The following is a 14,876-nucleotide window of genomic DNA, read 5'->3' as shown; positions in this document are numbered from 1 at the left end:
ACAGCTCCTTAATCCCCCCTCTCAGACACTTCTCTCTTTATCCCCACCTTCACCCCAACCTGCAGAGAGGCGTCTGGTGCCCCCATGTTCTGCGCAGTGGCAGGGGAGGGGTGGGCGAGGCTGGCAGTATAAATCAGATTGCACGCAGTGTCCGCTGCCAGCCTCCAACTTGGCTCTCCTGCACCACCTAAGCCAACTGCCACTTGTTCGGGTAGTTTTCAGTTTCCAAAGTGTTGTTCCTCCCATTTTGTCCTGATGAACTTATGCCTTAAAATAAAAAAAAATAAAAAAATAAAAAAATAAAAAACACACACAAAAAAACAACCAACATACCCTAACCATCATTTTAATGAGGTTCAGAAGGGAGGGGAAAGTAAGTGCGTGTGTTAATTCACTGTCTTTAACAAGAAGTATGTCATTGACTTCTTTTTCCTTTCTGGAGAGCAAATTATTTTCCTATTAAATTCACCAGATAAAAAACACCCAACGCACTGAAGCAAGGCAGTTTGGGTTTCCTTCTACATCATCTTCCTATCCTTTATGAAGCAGATCAAGGCAGTGACCAAAGAAGAAATTAAAATTCAAAGATAGGCTGCCATTTGGGGCCAGCAAAAGAGAGACAGATAATACATAGTGGAAAAGACTTATCCCCAGAAAGAATCTGGCTACCCTTTTATCACCTTCTATAAACTTTTTTTAAAAGATTATTTATTTATTTATTTGACAGACAGAGATCACAAATAGGCAGAGAGGCAGGCAGAGAGAGAGGGGGAAGCAGGCTCCCCGCTGAGCAGAAAGCCCGATGTGGGGCTCGATCCCAGGATCCTGGGACCATGACCTGAGCCGAAGGCAGAGGCTTTAACCTACTGAACCACCCAGGCGCCCCACCTTCTGTAAACTTTTTAAAGAAGAACTCCTAGGAAGCTTCCCCCTTTGCAGATCTCAGTCCAGCTCCCCTGCCTGTGCTCCCCAGCAATCTCCTCCTTTGCCCTGTCTTGGAAACACAAGCATGTGTTAGATTTAGGAGAGAGTGAGAGTGTGTTCATTCACCTGTGATCCTGGAAATGCACACTCACACGCATACAGCCACACCAGATCTGACTGACCCCTCTCTCACTCACGCATCGGCCCAGACCCACTTGCCCTCCATCCCTCCTGCACCTCCCTCTGTGCCACCTGTCCCTCCGCTGGCACTAGGCCATTGGACTCTGCCCCTGTCCAGAGGCCCTTCTTCCACTCTCTCACTCCCGAAGCCGGTGCCCTCCTATGGCATTGTGTCCACATCTACCTGCCCAATGGAAAACGGTCCTCTCCTCCTCGGAATTTCTCTCGATGTCACAGCTATTTGGAGTGTCTGGGAAGAAGAGGGGCCTAGTCCCCTTTCTAAGGTCAAGTTGGTCACAACTGTCCTGGATTTCTGCCCTCCTCCCTTCTTCCCTCCTTACTCCTTGTTTCATCTTTTAAGGTCTTCCTCTTCACCTCTTCAGTGGCTCTTTCCTATTTTTAGGGACATGGTTTGCTTATAAAGAAGTCCTTTTAACCCCTCAGCCCTCTGTGCTGCAATATTCTCCTCTTAAAAGAATGGGCTCCGCAGGCTGCCTGAACCACTCATCTCCTTCGTCCTGTCCTCCCCAAGGGGGTCGCTTCTGGCCAAGTGTCTGCCTGCCAAGGTCTGCAGGATCCCAGCCCACCCTGGCTGGAGGTCTTCACTTCTTGGCATTCTTCTCTTGCCTTACCCCCTCTTCCTAAGAACACCATGAGCAATACCCATTTCTATCTATCTATCTAAAAAAAAAAAAAAAGAACCAGAGAGCTGGGAGTCGGAACCTGTTCAAACTGGGCACGATTTTGAACATGGGCTGGAGGTGGCTGCGTGATTCCATATTTCATGGAGCTGTTTGGATGAAGGTTTATCTATAAGAATATAAATTTGGGTTTAGAAGTTTGAAATGCTTCTAAAAGAATCCTTGCTTATAGCGCTTTGGTACCTGTATCTTCATTTTGTCACTGTCAGATTAAGGTTCTGTAAGCAGAACAGCAATTATTTTCAGAAGTAAAATCTCATGCAAATGTTTTTGAGCCCAATACAAATTAGCAATTCTTCATATGACTAATGACTATATGCCCTTCCGATAACTGTAAACATGAGAAACAAAAGATCAAGGACTCTAAAATAAGCACTTGGGATAACAGAGGGGCTGTGTAGGCGGTCAGCAGTAGCTGTGAAACCAAAAGATAATCGTTATGTGCTTCTCAGGATCTTCCAGCCCAGAGCAGCACGCACCATTACACTGTGGTTATTCCTGCTTGCCCTCCAAGCAAAGTTCTTAATAGGCAACACTCTTCAGCTTTTTAAATACAAGCAAATATATCCCTCACCGAAATTCAATAGAACGACAACAGAAAGTTGCATTATGCTAGAAATAGTCACATTTCATAAACCAATGAAGTCGCAAAGAACTGACAATAACTCTAATTGTTAATAAATAGTTCTTTTTTGTCCGATAAATACAGCTTCAGATTCTAAAAGTCCACAATTCTCATGACAATACATGGATTGAGTAGAATTGAGTACTTAGTACAAGTCAAATCACATTTAGTCAGTACTCTACTACCCGGTGTAGAATGTGAGAACGGGTGCTGTGGGTAAAATACAGAGATCTCAACATGCAAGCCTGTGGCACAGCAGGTCATGAGCCTGTTTAAAGGACAGGGAACACATTAATAAAACACAGTCACTGAAGTTCTGTGAGCTGAACCAAACACATTCTGCAGGGCTGAATAGAATGGTTAGGTGACGTAACTCCTGCAATCACAAAGGTCTCCTGGAAGACCATTGAGACAAAAGGACGAAATGTACAGACTAGCCGAGAGGAGGGGAAAGAAGTCTTACCAGAGGAGAGGCTTGTGAAAATCTGACTAAGGAAAAACACACTGAGAAGTGGGAAAGGCTGCCCAAAGGCCAGGCTGGATGCATACTGTCACTTCACTTCCTTCTCACTGTTCCCAGCAGCCTCCCAGTTGGTTCTGCCCATGAAAATTTTCTGCACACAGATACTGTGATCACCACCTTAAAGCTCAAGTTCTCTCTTACTCTGCTCAAAAAAAAATCAATGGCTCCCCATTCAGTCTGAATGGCTCCTCATTCAGACTCCTGAGTAACACAGCATAAGTACTCAATGTATTCGAGTATGTGTGATTACTTTCATAATCTCCTGCTTAATTGAAAAGTTCTAGAAGGCAAACAACTATCTTGCTTACTTTTTAATATTTTGGTATGTGATAGCTCTTACAAGTACATCTTACAAGTACCTTTGGTACGTCAGAAGTTCAAAACATTTATTAAATGAATGAACAGATGATTTAACTAACAAATTTTATATAGCATTGGCAAAATGGGCGGGCCCGTTAGTAGATAACCTTATATGGGAAGTCAGAAGCTTAGATTTGATACAACAGACTCTAGTCAGCTACTGGATAATTTTGGTACAACAGTGACAGGATAAAAATGGTGTTTGAAGTATCTCATTCTAGTTGCCGTTGTAGAGAGTATTAGCCCAGAAAGGACTAGATGTAGAAAGATCACTTTGCTAATGAATAAAACAAGATTAGGATTTTCGTCTGTTGATTAGTCACTAATGTGAATGTTCCTTCAATAAACACCAAAAAAGAAAACTGTCACATGTATCTTTGTCTTTGATCTATTTTTAACAAGTTCATTTCTGAGATAAGAGATGATTTTTTTTTTTTTTTCAGACTAAGTGGTACTTATAGTCCCTTGATGTTAAAGAATAGCAACCAGGGGCACCTGGCTGGCTCATTTGGAAGAATATGTGACCCTTGATCTCAGGGCTGTGAGTTGGAGCCCCACACTTGGTGTAGAGATTACAAAAAATAAATAAAGGCTTAAAAAAAAAGAATAGCAACCAGAAATCCTAGAAATTAAGGACAGATATTGTTATTTATGCATTACAAATATTCTCCATATTAACATCTTCCAAAATGATGCCCTAACAAAATAGGAAAATTGAAAGAATTCCATTTTGTCTATTCTTAGTACAATGCAGAACACTTGAGTTTTTGGTTTTATCTCAGCTAAAATTCATCAGATGGTAGCATTTTATAATCTGGTATAACATTTTGATATAAAATGGATGAATCCATCAGCATTTGAACATGCCAGTGTATTAAAAAGTGTCAAGAGGCTCTAACCGATGCCCACTCTCCTTTCTAAGAACTTACAGCAGAGAGAGCTCTGCTCAAGCCCCACTCACCCTTCCCACTGCCTGCTGGAAGGTCATGGGGGAAGCAAAGGGGGGTCAGCAGCATAGGGCAAGCTGAGGAGAAGGTCAGCGCAGCAGCTCTCCATCTTGGCTGCTCACCAGAAACACCTGGGACATTTAACAGCTAGGAATTTTTCATCCATACCCCAGACTGTGTCAGTATATTTTAAAAGCTTCCCCCAAGTGAGTTTGTTATCCAGGCTTGAGAAGCAGTGAATTAGTATTTTCTTTAGCTATGGAAAAATAATTCTTCATCTGATTTCCTGGATATAGTTTCCAGCAAAAGATAAAATAGTTTAAGGACATAAATAATGATGCTACAAATTTCATTTTAAAGAGAAGAAATAAACTTTCACTTACCTGCCTTCTGACAATGTACAATCTTTTCATACACAGCATCTGCATTTTCAATCACGGCCTTGAGGGACTGGATCATCTGCAAAGGGAAGACCCAGACACAGGGTTACACCTGACGACCAAGCACCCGTCTACGCATGAGCAGGGGCCTCTCTTCTCCAAACAGGCTGAGGTGTTGGGGCAAAATGCTCTTTGAACTGACTTCCCTTGACTCAGTCCAAACGTGTATGTACAAAATGAAAAATCCTGCCTTCCAAGTAGTGGTTCGAACAGACTGGGAGTATCGTGTTTCATAGTTAGGTTTGTACAACACTGAATTTGAACCTTGTGTCAATGCTGAATGGGGTTTCAGTGTGAGAAGCTACAAATAAATATGTATACACATCTGATCTGTGTTTTAAGTTATAGTTTCAGTCATTCATTTTAACAAAATCTTTAGTGGCATCTTACAGAGAGCTCTGCCACCTACACACCTTACTCATTACAGCTAAAATGCCTTCATCTGAAAATTAGTTTAAAACTTACCATGAGGATCAAAAAAACAGCATTTATTATATGTTTTTTTAAGATTTATTTATTTATTTTTAGAGAGAGAGTGCAGGGTGGAGGGGCGAAGAGAGAGGGAGAGGGAGAGAGAGAGAGTCTCAAGCAGACTCCCCACTGAATGCAGAGCCCAATGCAGGGCTTGATCTCACAACTCTGAGATCATGACCTGAGCCAAAGCCAAGAGCCAGATGTTTAATTAATTGACCTACCCAGGTGCCCCTTAAAACAGTGTTTACTTAATGCATCACTAATGATATCACTCAAACTAGTATTTTTAATGTGCCTAGCAATGATCTTAAAAGACTTAATTTTGAAAAGAAAATAAATAAAAATAAAAGATTCAATTTTGAGTTCCTATTCCAAATTACATGTGTTTGTTTTAGCAGGCAAGCTTGAATGAAAAAAAAAAAGAAAGAAAAGAAAAGGAAAAGGATAAAGGCACAGCTGATCGATTATTTTACTTACCAAAATGTTAGGAAAAGATCTGTCTGAAGTAATCCTTTTGGCTCTAAAATCACTATGAAAATGGGATAGCCATTTTTTATACCAAAATTGTACCATAATTGAGTACTAATATGATGCTTACCTTAACTATAGATTTCAACTTTTTGTATTTAAATGTCCAAATATTTTGCATTATAATATTACCCACCTATATTACATGACCATTTTATTTTAAATAACAAACACCCATCCATCATCGTGCATTTCTTTAAATCCTGCCTTGTTTTTCTTTATAGTATTTAACACTAACTGCCACAGTCATTATTTTATAGAAACCAAATATATGTAGGTTGGATTATTTGTATAATTCAAAGAAGGAACACCCTATTTTGACTAATGACAAACCAGAGCATAATCAACGTGCCTCTTAAATGCACCAGGTCCTTCAAATGAGTCACACAGCATTTATCAACTTGTCTACTGTTCTAAGAGAATTATAGTGAACACCAAAATGTTTAAGGCCAACACAGGTGTTCATTTATGCCTTCATTCACTATCCATGGCCCAGAGCAGGAACTGGGGACACACGGACATACAGGATATAGCCCCTATCTTCAAGAAGCCTATATTCCAGTGGAAGAGCTCACACTTTGGAATTCAGTATTTTCACATTCATTCTTCAAGATCTGAGTCATGCCTGTAACTTAAAATATTCTATTTTATAACTTGACATATTGAACAGGCAATGATAAAAATGAATAGTTAAGAGCTCAATTACACTGATATAAAGTCATTCATACCATGACATCATTTGCATACTGAAAAGGTTCATACCGTCATCAGTAACCTTTTTCAGCTTTGATGTCAAGCCAAAGTGACAGATATGAAGAAGCAAGGACTTCTTAAAGCAAGGATGGTGGTTGTCACAACCCACTATCAAAGAACTAGCTAACTGTGCCTCCATCACGCAAATAGGAAAAAGGAGGGAAAAAAGTACCAGCAATGAAAGGAACCTGGTCAGGAAGCAGATGGGCAGGACAAGGAGCGATTAACAGAAGGAATATAGGAGAATAGAACAGCATTAGGCACAGGCTCCCGCATACCTGTGGGGGAAATGTGGTCAGAACACACCCTTACCAGGGGCGGTGTGGGGGCAGAAAGAACACAGATTTCTATGGGCTCAAATCCTGGTTCTGCTGTTCATTAGCTTTGCCATCCAGACCAGGATATTAAACATCATGAGCCATAATTTCCTACCTATAAAATGAGTTTAATAAAAGACACTACCTTCAAAATGCTGTGAGTAAATGAAAGGATGTGCCATTAAGGCACTTGCAAACAGATGTGACCATGGACTCCCCCACTGATCCAGGGGGCCTGGCAGAGCATTTTCTGGCAGCCCAAGATCAGCTGGACGAGCATGCCTCACTGGCAATGTTTCAAACATCCATTACTAGTTTTAGTTTTACTTGAAAACCCTGGTGTGATGAAGCTGAGAGAAACAACAAATCACATTCTTCTTCTTAGAAGCCTCTTTCAGTTTAAAGTGTCACCAAAGGTTAAACAGTTAAGCACCTTTCGGTTTATAAAATACATGCAAAGTTTAAGGCCAGCACATCCATTACAAGGGTCTGGAGAGAGAGAAGCTCGCTGGCCTCAGATGCTCTGAACTCTTGAAGGCTCAATCCTTTACTGAGGTCCTCTGAGTGGGGGGCCCCTGAATTAAGTGCTACAGATGAATACAGAAGAGTTGCTGACCCAGGACTCTGGGCAAAAAATCATCACAACAAGATGTGGCATTGCCACTGTAGCCCACGTGCTACTGGGCATGACAAAGTTAAATACGCCTAAGCCACAGTAGGCAGACAGGTTATTTAGTGGGGGAGTAACTGGTGGTGTGGAAGAGGCAAAATTTGTGTCCTAAGATGGCCCACCAAGCCAGCAGGAGAGCCCCAGTCCCTGCCCCAGGGCTCTTCCCGGTTCTTCTCCCTGCTCTGCTTCGCACGCGCACCAAAAGTGCCAAGTATGCGGAAGTAGAAGTGTATAAATTAACCCCCTTGCTTGTGTTCAGAGCTCAGACCTTTGGAGATCACTCTCCTCTGAGCCCGCTGGCGTTAAATAAACCTCCTGTCCTCAAAGACCTCCGAGGGCTGCTTGGTTCTTCTCTCAGGATCCAGGCCGGGTTCCGGAACAGTATCATGGCGACTCGCTGATGCTCTGTCTGCGGACCAGACTTGAGCACACACTCCACCCCTTATTTATGAGCAGTATATCAAACATGAAGGGGCAACTCCACCAGGGTGGAGAATGCAAACACAGCGAGAAGCCACTCCTCTCAGGTCTGGAAGTCAACCACGCAGGTTTTTGCAGACCATATTGGAGGGGTATTCTAGAGGGAACCAGCCTCAGAGAAGGTCAGGCACCACAACAAACAATCAGCAGAACTTCGAGAAGCAGGAAGAAAGCACATCCAGACCTTGGCAGAGATGATTCATCTTGCCACACCTATTACTAAATGTTTTCACCACTTCCTTGGGAAGGAGGAACTGCCAGTTTATGTCTTTTTATAGTTCTAGGGTACATATTTACAGTTAGGGTGGGCACTTACGTTAATGTATAGTAAACAGTTTATAGTTCTCGTCCAGAGAGTGAGTTCAGTAATCTTCAACTCCTGCAGTATTTGCATAAATTGTCCTTGAGTGGGAGAACCCCACTGCGTATTCCCCAGCAAGCTCTCTGGGCTGTGGGCTCCTCTCAGTGCACTCAGCACAGGCTGAGAGGGTGGAGCCAGGTGGTGGACCGTCCTGCCTGCCCACCCAGCTGCCTGAGGTCTTGCTTCATTAGCTCACAGCTAGGACTGAATGTAGAGCACATGGCACGGAGGGAGCACAGACAACATGGGGAGGACCATTAGATCTAGTGGGGGCCCATCTCTGCCGTGGTCTGCAGCTTTATAACAAGCTGTGATCATAAACAGTACCAGTGTTGATTGACTGAATCAAAATGAAAGCCACTGAACACGTCCTCTGCATCAGGTGTGTCCTTGGTGCCTTCTATTTCATTTCATTTAAGGTGGGTATTTATAGTGTTGGTGTTACAGGTGTGAAGGCTGAGGGCCTGAGAGTTAACTTGCTTCCCCAAGGTCCTCTGGTTAGATGGGCGAAGGGACTGCCACTAAGAAACAATGCATTCTGATTGACCTCAAAGCCCCTGCTTTTCCACAGCACCATGACGCATCTTGCTGTAGGAGTAGAACTGCACAAGGAAAGCTGAGGAAAGGGCATTCCAGCCAGAAAGACACACAAAAGCAGAAAGGAATCTAGTAACACCTGACAGGTGCTACACACAGTAGGTGGTATAATCTGTACTACTGACTTCAACCTACAATTGTCTTTTTTTTTTTTTTAAGATTTTATTTATTTATTTGATAGAGCGAGACAGAGAGCACAAGCAGGCAGAGAGGCAGGCAGAGGCAGAGGGAGAAACAGACTCCCTGCTGAGTAGGGAGCCCGATGCAGGGCTCCATCCCAGGACACTGGGATCATGACCTGAGCCGAAGGCAGACACTTAATCGACTGAGCCACCCAGGCACCCCAAGAATTGTCATTTTAAAAATATTTCTGTAAAGTGCTTTGGGAAAACATTTCTTTTAAAATGACAACAATAAACTATTTGCTTGGCTCCACTTAACAATTCATCATTATAAGAGAGAAATCATTTGCATTTAATATGAAGCTACTAGAATAAGCACTTCAGAGTAGACAAAAGCAAATACATGGGGAGTGACATCAACAGATGAGTCAAAGGGAGAAACTGCTTTATATTAAGTTACATTATTTTCTCTGTATATATTACATGAATATGTCAATGTAATAAAGACCAGTAGAGTGGTTGGCTTTAGAAGCATCATTTGCATTAATGCAAATGAGTTTCCATTGATCCCTTTAAACACAGAGCTATGGGTCTTGGCTCAGCAATGAGATCACTCTGCTGCTAACCCTGGTAACTTCCCACAAGGACAGCTCATATTATTTATGAAGTACAAGATGCTTTTGGGTAGTTGTTGCTAATAGATTTTCTATTAGTGTCCAGTTACCAGTAACTCCCTAAATTTCTGGAACTAATGCATTAGGAAAATCTACGAATTTAACATAGCCTGGAAACCCATTTCATAAATTTGATCAACTCTAATATATATATATTAGGGTTTTAATACAAGACTCAAGCAGATGAAAAGCAGGATATTTCAATTAAAGGCAAGTAAAAAATTCATATTTTATTAAGCTGGACAGAAACCAGAAAGGCCTTTCCTAAGAATATTCTGTTTTGAAAGTAACTCCTCTATTTGTATAAAGCAAACTTCTCCATTTAAGGATATGGTTCTGAGAACTGTTACTATACTAATATATTTTATATCACTAGATTTCTAGACTGCTTCTTAATTTTATGTTTTGAAATTTGCACATCAAGCAGGAAAATTATGTTTTCACGATAAGCAAGTCTACAGTTTTATAGAAGGATCTTATGTCTGCTTTTGGACAGTACACCAAATTTCCTTTCATCCCAGGGAACATAGATTTTGAGAATTACAAAAACAATTTGCCAATAATTTCAAGTCCTCGGGTGAAATTAGTTTAATCATAAGATTTCCTGAGTTCTAGATTTTTCCCTTTATCTTGCTTTGACCTCAGCTGCAGGCTGAAAATCCCTTCCACTTAAGACTTGGCTTTGCCCGTCCCCATCTTCACACATGGCTGCTGCTGCTGCTTTGGCTGTAGCTATCTGTAATGAAGTTACAGGTCTCAGAATTGCTAATGTCCTTATAAAAGGGAACTTCTAGATAATAAAAAAGGTTTGTTCCTTGACACAGAATCTGTGACTCTGTGACATATAACAAACTCAAGTAATTGAGCATCATTCTCAAACCTGCCAACAGGCTTAGAGAAACGGTACACCTGCCCCGACCTCTGAGGTACCTCCCCCCAACCCCCTGGCCCCCAACCAGGTTCCAAGGCTGTCGTGGAGATCCATGGAAGGCTTTGGTGGCCAGTGAATGCCCAGCTGGCAGGTGTGGCTTCAGGTACCACCCTGGACCAAAGCAGGACTTGCCTCTCAGGACTCGGGGAATGAATACGAAAACAGCAAAAGTGAATCAAGGATTGATGTCCTCAGAAGACCACCCAATTCAGTCCAAAGCAGTGCTCTCCCCTCAGTCAGAGTTATCTGTGCGGATGTCTCTAAAGCTCAGTGTCACCAGGGGACTGTCACTACATAGGCCTACAAATTGAGTCACTTCGCTAATGCTGAGAATGGGATTAGAGAAGAAGGGAATTCTCTCAAGAATCTGTAAGCTTTGGTGTTCACTTCTGGGCTTTTGAAAAAGTCATGTCTCTCTAATAACACCAACTTTCTTTTTAATACTTTAAAAAAAAGTTTTTAAGAATTTTGACGAATTTTAGAATCAAATACAAGAACACTGGGATTCGTGACTTCGAAACTGAAAATTCAGAGGTAACGTTTTCTTTCAGTAAAGTGTCCCAAGTCCAGCAAGATGTCCCAGAGCTGAACCAATGGAAGAGTTACTGTTGGAAAATACGAGACAGCTTTTAATACTTGAAAATAATAGGAAAATCACATAATTGAATGAAGCGTCAAAGTTCTATCCCTGTGGGGGTCCTTGCCCAGCTGCCTGCTAGTTAACCCCAGCCCCCCTGCAGCTCACACGGGGGAGGGGGGAGGGGGTGTGGGGGGGAAAGCGAAGGGGGGCAGAGGCCGCAGCCACAATCTGTGGAGAGCTGGTCCCCATCTAGGGGATGAGGTATGCCACGTCATTAATAGCTGCAGGCATCATCCCTTCCAGCAAGGCCACTATAAAAACAATTTCCGTGTAACAAATGGGGTTTCCAGAGTAATTTGTCTTAGTTTCCTCTTGAAACCTCACTTCCACTTCCACAGTTTTCCACTATATAACTCAAAAGAGAAAAGTATAGAAAAAAATGCTGTATAAGAGAAAAGTTACAGAAAGAACCTATAGCAAGATGAAAACCACTCCTGAGTTGTGGCCAGCATGTAGAGAGGAGCACAGCTGGCTGCTAGGGCACCTGGGGCCCCACTGTAGGCGTGGTGGGGATGTAAATCAATGTCAAGTATCATTACCCTCTCTAGGCACTTCCACCAGGTTAGAGGAAAGCAGGGAAGGGTCAGTTTGGATGGGATACCTAATCACAGCTGTGAGCAAGAGAAAGAGGAAGAAACGCAGGGTGGGGGTGTGACGGTGGGGACAGGAAGCAGGCAGGGAGCCAAAGCTCTGGAGGGAGGGGAGGGACATGGGAGGTGGCAGAGGGGCTGGGAAAGGATGAAAGTGGGAGACTCTGTAGGGGACAGAGCAGGTTTCAGTGACTGGCTTGCTGTCGGCACAGGGGAAGAGCCAAAGACTCTTTCCCCTTAAAGGGGTAACTGGACAGATAAGACACACCCCACAGTGGGTCAGAAAGCATTTCAAGGTTACAAGGTGTCTTTAATGTGTTCACTCCTCTAGGATGTGGAGTTCTTCCTTAGTAGAGCAAAGTAGGTGGCTACAAGGAGGCAGTCAGTGTGTGGAGGTCTAATTCTGGCACTGGAAAATTGGGGATTTTCTGCACAAAGGTAGCGGCTGAGATGAAAACAGATATACATCTCCGAGGGAGGAATTTTAGAAGACAAATGAGGTGAAAGCATCATAGTTATGCTCCAGAATCACTTAAATTTAAGCAGAGAGAACTGGTGTATGACACACAGCAGGAGCGGTCAGAGGGGAAGGAACAGACAAGGATATTAAATGTTTACAGATGTGTGAGGAGTTTCTGGAAGGAGGGTGGATCTGGGCCTGGGAACTCTGGATTTGGGCATTTGGTAATTGACCCCATAGTTCTGCTATAATGGGATGTGCAGGTTCCTAAAAATCATTGCACTATACAGAAACATTTTTTCTTGCATTTGCACCATGCAATAAAAATCACAATGTTTGTGGGGAAAATGGGGTTAGGGCCAGAGCATTCAAAAATTTTGCAATGACACATTAAAAACAGACAGGAACTGAATAAAAGTCACAGACCCGCTCTGCATATGTTAAAGAGTTAAGGAAGGCAAACCTACTGCAAAGCATGTGGTGACTGACCTTGAAAAAGACCTGAGGTTTGCTTGGGAAGTGGGTGTTCTGAGGGTTGGTGGAGGGGGTGATGTGCAAGGAAAGCGGGGAATAGGAGCTGTGGGATGGGCCCAGCTCCAGAGGCGCTCATGCACTGGGGGGGCTGGGTGCTGTCTGAGGTGCCTGTGTGCGTGCAGGTCAGCCAGGTCAAGTTTTCTGTGTCCACCAGTGTTTCTTGTGGTCAAAACTGTACACACCCAAACACAAAATGTGAGGTTAAAATTGTTCCTTAAGGTAGCCATCACATTCAAATAAATTTGCATTTTCAAAACAAGTGTTATAGCCAAAGTGACTATAAAAGGGAGAGCACTTCACAACCCTTCTGAATTTTTTTTCAGAATATCCCATGCAATTTTTTTGTGAAGTCCAGTTAAACTCTCAGTTGCTATGATTTTCAACCGAAGCATGGTTTCAGCGTTGTATAAGCCTGCCTCCACACTGTACTCAACTATTTTAACAACTGTTTTTGTTGTTGTTTTTTTGCCAGAGAGTAGATGCCAAATGCTAGATAAATCTGGAGTGAATTATGAGTTATGAGTGACCCAGGGTCCGCATTCAGGAAGCCAAGAATTCTCTAGCTTTTCAATATGCTCTGATTTTTCATAAAGGTCACTTCAGAGCTAGGGTGGTATATACCTAAGGAATGAACGTGGCTTTCCTGTTATATAACTTTGAGATCTGAATATTGGTACAACATGAATCCCTTATGCACTAAACTTCAGATCAAATCCTGTAAAGCAACACTGTATCTCATGCATAAGTATCTAATTGAATTTTCACATGACATAAAGCCTCCTCTAGAGGGTTTTGAAGGGGCGGGGGTGGGAGGGTGGGGGAACCAGGTGGTGGGTATTAGGGAGGGCACAGATTGCATGGAGCACTGGGTGTGGTGAAAAAACAATGAATACTGTTACGCTGAAAATAAATAAAAAATAAAAAAATTAAAAAAAAAAAAAAAAAGCCTCCTCTACCACCATCATCGTCTCCATCTACCACTTCTCACTTTCAGTTAATATATAATGACATTCACAACACTTAGAAAGGGTGACATTTCACACACTAAACCTCAAGTTTTTTTTTTTTCTTCTATATACCTCATTTTGTTTCTTTTTAAATTTTTTTAATTAACATATAATGTAATATTAGCCCCAGGGGTACAGGTCTGTGAATCGTCTAAACCTTAAGTTTTAATTAAACTGCAGATTCTCAAGTGAATCACCAACCACATAAATACAAGACAAAGATATTATGTTTATTATACCAGACTAATATAGGTTTCTCCTGTACTCACCTAAAAAAAAATTTGGATTCAGTATAAAATTTATGAAAATAAATAGTATCATGTAGTCAAAACAACCAACTGATTGCCCTGGGTTCTTGCTTTCTGCCAGTTCCCTGGCACCCAGCTTACACGGAGGGCCAAATGTTTATACATGTGGGTATTTCTGAGTGGCATTTCCAGTGTCAGCCGCTAGAAGTCCTTAGTTAGACACATTTGCTACACTGGAGGAGAGGAGAAAGGAGCAAAGATGAGAGAAAACACTGCAAAGAGAAAACTGGGCTTGGGGGGAGTGCTACAAAGAAGAATAAAAGATTGGGAAAAAAAGGAAAAAATCACAGAGGCAGAGCTCAAAGGAATTAAAACAACAAATGCACCAGGGTGATCTATCTTATCAAAAATCATATTTTAAAACAGATAAGAAAATTTTATTTTATGTAGACAACTGAATAAACTATTAAGCCATAACCAAACACTGATTTAAAAGAAATTCACTCCTATTTCTAGATTAATTGGGGTTTAGCATTACTACAGATCTCCATATATTCCCAAACATGTTTAAATAGACCAGAAGCTGGAGGAGCTCCACTAGGCAAAATAGCTTGGGGTATTAACAAAGGGCTCTGGAAATACCTAGGGATCTAACAGATCAAAAGATTAGTTATAAAGCTAGTATACAGATTTTAAATGTTTATCCTACTATAAACTGTTGGCGAAGTTTTAAAACTTCTGAATAGTTTCAGCCTCAGGAAGTACACAGAAATCCAAAAAGTTGAAAAGA

The 14,876-nt window shown here is 42.0% G+C and overlaps 1 protein-coding gene across 1 annotated transcript in view; it reads right to left on the bottom strand.

The window, feature by feature from the left end:
• Window positions 1–14,876, bottom strand: part of PLCL2 (phospholipase C like 2) — a gene marked incomplete at its 5' end in the record, with an annotated part of 190,991 nt that overhangs the window by 37,760 nt on the left and 138,355 nt on the right. Inside the window, one exon of the mRNA XM_080809822.1 lies at window positions 4,644–4,719. Within this exon, the coding sequence (XP_080665948.1) occupies window positions 4,644–4,719 (76 nt within the window). The remainder of the gene's footprint in view (window positions 1–4,643; window positions 4,720–14,876) is intronic.

Source organism: Martes martes, assembly GCF_963455335.1.
Source record: "Martes martes genome assembly, chromosome: 1".
NCBI classification, from domain to species: Eukaryota; Metazoa; Chordata; class Mammalia; order Carnivora; family Mustelidae; genus Martes; species Martes martes.
The sequence above is the reverse complement of the archived record's forward strand: the minus strand, read 5'-3'. Positions and strand labels throughout refer to the sequence as shown.